Source organism: Cherax quadricarinatus, unplaced genomic scaffold (assembly GCF_038502225.1).
Source record: "Cherax quadricarinatus isolate ZL_2023a unplaced genomic scaffold, ASM3850222v1 Contig194, whole genome shotgun sequence".
Taxonomy (NCBI): Eukaryota; Metazoa; Arthropoda; class Malacostraca; order Decapoda; family Parastacidae; genus Cherax; species Cherax quadricarinatus.
The window spans coordinates 229,494-235,493 of NW_027195220.1; the positions used below are offsets into that span (position 1 = coordinate 229,494).

A 6,000-nucleotide genomic window follows, 5' to 3' on the forward strand; every position below is an offset into this window, starting at 1 on the left:
GAGCTGGATGTCCAGGCTCTATGTGGAAGAGAGCTGGATGTCCAGGCTCTAAGTGGAAGAGAGCTGGATGTCCAGGCTCTAAGTGGGAAGAGAGCTGGATGTCCAGGCTCTAAGTGGAAGAGAGTGGGATGTCCAGGCTCTAAGTGGAAGAGAGCTGGATGTCCAGGCTCTAAGTGGAAGAGAGCTGGATGTCCAGGATCTAAGTGGAAGAAAGCTGGATGTCCAGGCTCTAAGTGGAAGAAAGATGGATGTCCAGGCTCTAAGTGGAAGAAAGCTGGATGTCCAGGCTCTAAGTGGAAGAGAGCTGGATGTCCAGGCTCTAAGTGGAAGAAAGCTGGATGTCCAGGCTCTAAGTGGAAGAGAGCTGGATGTCCAGGCTCTAAGTGGAAGAGAGCTGGATGTCCAGGCTCTAAGTGGAAGAGAGCTGGATGTCCAGGCTCTAAGTGGAAGAAAGCTGGATGTCCAGGCTCTAAGTGGAAGAGAGCTGGGTGTCCAGGCTCTAAGTGGAAGAGAGCTGGATGTCCAGGCTCTAAGTGGAAGAAAGCTGGATGTCCAGGCTCTAAGTGAAAGAAAGCTGGATGTCCAGGCTCTAAGTGGAAGAAAGCTGGATGTCCAGGCTCTAAGTGGAAGAGAGCTGGACGTCCAGGCTCTAAGTGAAAGAAAGCTGGATGTCCAGGCTCTAAGTGGAAGAAAGCTGGATGTTCAAGCTCTAAGTGGAATAAAGTTGAATGTTGTAGGAGAGTTTGATAGGCGAGAAATACATGAGATGTTTCATGGTGTACCTGAGATTGTTAACTCTATGATGGGAAGAACTCTATGATGGGAAGAACTCTATGATGGGAAGAACTCTATGATGGGAAGAACAACAATAACTATGAAGGAGCAGTTATGACAATAAAAGAGGAAATATAAATGTATATACTCAAGAATAATAAAGATTTAAATAAACCTGAAGAAATGAAGAGTTTTAAGGAGAGAGATATTAAGGTAAATGTTAAGTGAGTGTTTAGGAAGTTTTAAACCAAGTGTGAGAGTAATTGTAGTGGGGGACCTAAATGATGTAGTGACAGTAAGTGTTTTATATTGTGTAATATGTAAGTTTGTAGTGTTAGTAGAAAATGATAAAGTGAGTCATTTATGTTGATAGTTCAAGTACATGCTACTGTGTCAGTGTGTACCATGATGTTGATGTAAGAGTACATGGTACTGTGTCAGTGTGTACCATGATGTTGATGTAAGAGTACATGGTACTGTGTCAGTGTGTACCATGATGTTGATGTAAGAGTACATACTACTGTGTCAGTGTGTACCATGATGTTGATGTAAGAGTACATACTACTGTGTCAGTACCATGATGTTGATGTAAGAGTACATGCTACTGTGTCAGTGTGTACCATGATGTTGATGTAAGAGTACATACTACTGTGTCAGTACCATGATGTTGATGTAAGAGTACATACTACTGTGTCAGTGTGTACCATGATGTTGATGTAAGAGTACATACTACTGTGTCAGTACCATGATGTTGATGTAAGAGTACATGCTACTGTGTCAGTGTGTACCATGATGTTGATGTAAGAGTACATACTACTGTGTCAGTGTGTACCATGATGTTGATGTAAGAGTACATACTACTGTGTCAGTGTGTACCATGATGTTGATGCAAGAGTACATACTACTGTGTCAGTGTGTACCATGATGTTGATGTAAGAGTACATACTACTGTGTCAGTGTGTACCATGATGTTGATGCAAGAGTACATACTACTGTGTCAGTGTGTACCATGATGTTGATGTAAGAGTACATACTACTGTGTCAGTACCATGATGTTGATGTAAGAGTACATACTACTGTGTCAGTGTGTACCATGATGTTGATGTAAGAGTACATACTACTGTGTCAGTACCATGATGTTGATGTAAGAGTACATACTACTGTGTCAGTGTGTACCATGATGTTGATGTAAGAGTACATACTACTGTGTCAGTACCATGATGTTGATGTAAGAGTACATACTACTGTGTCAGTGTGTACCATGATGTTGATGTAAGAGTACATACTACTGTGTCAGTGTGTACCATGATGTTGATGTAAGAGTACATACTACTGTGTCAGTGTGTACCATGATGTTGATGCAAGAGTACATACTACTGTGTACTACTGTGTCAGTGTGTACCATGATGTTGATGTAAGAGTACATACTACTGTGTCAGTGTGTACCATGATGTTGATGTAAGAGTACATACTACTGTGTCAGTGTGTACCATGATGTTGATGTAAGAGTACATACTACTGTGTCAGTGTGTACCATGATGTTGATGTAAGAGTACATACTACTGTGTCAGTGTGTACCATGATGTTGATGTAAGAGTACATGCTACTGTGTCAGTGTGTACCATGATGTTGATGCAAGAGTACATGCTACTGTGTCAGTGTGTACCATGATGTTGATGCAAGAGTACATACTACTGTGTCAGTACCATGATGTTGATGCAAGAGTACATACTACTGTGTCAGTGTGTACCATGATGTTGATGTAAGAGTACATACTACTGTGTCAGTGTGTACCATGATGTTGATGTAAGAGTACATACTACTGTGTCAGTGTGTACCATGATGTTGATGCAAGAGTACATACTACTGTGTCAGTACCATGATGTTGATGTAAGAGTACATACTACTGTGTCAGTGTGTACCATGATGTTGATGCAAGAGTACATGCTACTGTGTCAGTGTGTACCATGATGTTGACGCAAGAGTACATACTACTGTGTCAGTGTGTACCATGATGTTGATGTAAGAGTACATACTACTGTGTCAGTGTGTACCATGATGTTGATGTAAGAGTACATGCTACTGTGTCAGTGTGTACCATGATGTTGATGTAAGAGTACATGCTACTGTGTCAGTGTGTACCATGAAGTTGATGTAAGAGTACATGCTACTGTGTCAGTGTGTACCATGAAGTTGATGTAAGAGTACATGCTACTGTGTCAGTGTGTACCATGAAGTTGATGTAAGAGTACATACTACTGTGTCAGTGTGTACCATGAAGTTGATGTAAGAGTACATGCTACTGTGTCAGTACCATGATGTTGATGCAAGAGTACATACTACTGTGTCAGTGTGTACCATGATGTTTATGTAAGAGTACATGCTACTGTGTCAGTACCATGATGATGATTAAGAGTACATACTACTGTGTCAGTACCATCATGATGATTAAGAGTACATACTACTGTGTCAGTACCATCATGACGATTAAGAGTACATATTACTGTCAGTGTGCACCCTGATGTTAACATCAGAGTACATACTAAGATGGCAGTGTGTACACTGATGTTAACATCAGAGTACATACTAAGATGGCAGTGTATACACTGATGTTAACATCAGAGTACATACTAAGATGGCAGTGTGTACACTGATGTTAACATCAGAGTACATACTAAGATGGCAGTGTATACACTGATGTTAACATCAGAGTACATACTAAGATGGCAGTGTGTTCACTGATGTTGACATCAGAGTACACACTAAGATGGCAGTGTATACACTGATGTTAACATCAGAGTACATACTAAGATGGCAGTGTGTACACTGATGTTAACATCAGAGTACATACTAAGATGGCAGTGTGTACACTGATGTTAACATCAGAGTACATACTAAGATGGCAGTGTGTACACTGATGTTAACACCAGAGTACATACTAAGATGGCAGTGTGAACACTGATGTTAACATCAGAGTACATACTAAGATGGCAGTGTGAACACTGATGTTAACACCAGAGTACATACTAAGATGGCAGTGTGTACACTGATGTTAACATCAGAGTGCATACTAAGATGGCAGTGTGTACACTGATGTTAACATCAGAGTACATACTAAGATGGCAGTGTGTACACTGATGTTAACATCAGAGTACATACTAAGATGGCAGCGTGTACACTGATGTTGACATCAGAGTACATACTAAGATGGCAGTGTGTACACTGATGTTAACATCAGAGTACATACTAAGATGGCAGTGTGTACACTGATGTTGACATCAGAGTACATACTAAGATGGCAGTGTGTACACTGATGCTAACATCAGAGTACATACTAAGATGGCAGTGTGTACACTGATGTTAACATCAGAGTACATACTAAGATGGCAGTGTGTACACTGATGTTAACATCAGAGTACATACTAAGATGGCAGTGTGTACACTGATGTTAACATCAGAGTACATACTAAGATGGCAGTGTGTACACTGATGTTAACATCAGAGTACATACTAAGATGGCAGTGTGTACACTGATGTTAACATCAGAGTACATACTAAGATGACAGTGTGTACACTGATGTTAACATCAGAGTACATACTAAGATGGCAGTGTGTACACTGATGCTAACATCAGAGTACATACTAAGATGGCAGTGTGTACACTGATGTTAACATCAGAGTACACACTAAGATGGCAGTGTGTACACTGATGTTAACATCAGAGTACATACTAAGATGGCAGTGTGTACACTGATGTTAACATCAGAGTACATACTGAGATGGCAGTGTGTACACTGATGTTAACATAAGAGTACATACTAAGATGGCAGTGTGTACACTGATGTTAACATCAGAGTACATACTAAGATGGCAGTGTGTACACTGATGTTAACATCAGAGTACATACTAAGATGGCAGTGTGTACACTGATGTTAACATCAGAGTACATACTAAGATGGCAGTGTGTACACTGATGTTAACATCAGAGTACATACTAAGATGGCAGTGTGTACACTGATGTTAACATCAGAGTACACACTACGGTGACAGTGTGTACACTGATGTTAACATCAGAGTACACACTACGGTGACAGTGTGTACACTGATGTTAACATCAGAGTACACACTAAGATGGCAGTGTGTACACTGACAATTTAACCGCATTTATAATAATTTTTTCTTTATGTACTAAACAATTTAATCTTTAACAATATATTACAAAAGCACTTCAGTATAGTGGTGTCTTCTACAACAAACTGTTTATTAAATATAAACATTTGACCAAAACTAAAACGTTTATTAAAAAACAGAAATAGGTTTTAATGAAGAAGTTGACGTAAGTTGGTTAAAAATTGTCATTGATGAGATATTATTAAGACTTAAGACCCGACATAACATTTGATGCTATAAATTAAAGTTGAATTTACTGAGAGATAATAATTGTAGTGAGTTTGTTGTTGCTTCTTAATTTCTCTAAGAAGGATAAGTCATAATTATTGATGCTGAAATATACACTCAGGGAACTACAATAATCAATGACGATTTAAAGTCCATGAGAAAAGTATAACTGTAAGAATCCGCTTAGGAGAGGATGTCTAATTATTAAACTTAACACTCAGAGATGAGTAAATACCTGTGAGTTGGTGTTGTGCCGGTGATCTCCTCTTTATACGCCTGATGCTTCTGGTTGTTGAAGAATGGGAAGATGTGTCATAAGGAGAAGTGTTAATGGTTGTTGGATCGTTGGAAGGAATGTTGGCAGATACCATAATACATTTTATGGTCAATATTATTACCAACAACTTCATCATGATGCTGTGAACCACACACAACCTGTGGTGTTTTATACTCAGAGAGGTTGTGTTGTGAACCACACACAACGTGTGGTGTCTTACACTGAGAGAGGCTGTGTTGTGAATCACACACCACCAGTGCTGTCTTATATACACTGAGGGAGGCTGTAGAGTGAGCCACACAACACCAGTGGTGCCTTATATACACTGAGGGAGGCTGAAGTGTGAGAGACAGTGGAAGGCGGGTCATTATCACTTGTCCTTGTGTGTTATATATATCCTCATAATACTTGCGTTCAGAGAAGAGCTTAGTGGATCAGAAGAGTACACTAAAATGTCGAGAGGAGGAGAAAGAGAAGAGAAGAAACAGGGTACGAGAAAAGGGAGTGAAGAGAAGAATTACTAGGAGTAAGAACGTGAGTAATAGAGAAAA

General features: G+C 39.7%; 1 protein-coding gene across 2 annotated transcripts in view; it reads right to left on the reverse strand.

Moving 5' to 3' along the window:
• The window catches only part of LOC128700934 (fibrinogen-like protein 1), a 50,245-nt gene extending 44,447 nt beyond the window's left edge, over nt 1-5,798 (reverse strand). The window contains exons 1-2 of one of the 2 annotated variants that reach the window (XM_070080174.1): nt 5,656-5,790; nt 5,408-5,607 (exon numbers count right to left, since the gene is read on the reverse strand). In XM_070080174.1, the coding sequence (XP_069936275.1) occupies nt 5,408-5,585 (178 nt within the window). In that variant the 5' untranslated portion in view covers nt 5,586-5,607; nt 5,656-5,790. Of the gene's footprint in view, nt 1-5,407 lie in introns of both variants that reach the window. The other variant, XR_011391094.1, reaches the window with a different exon arrangement.
• Nucleotides 5,799-6,000: the final 202 nt, after the last annotated feature.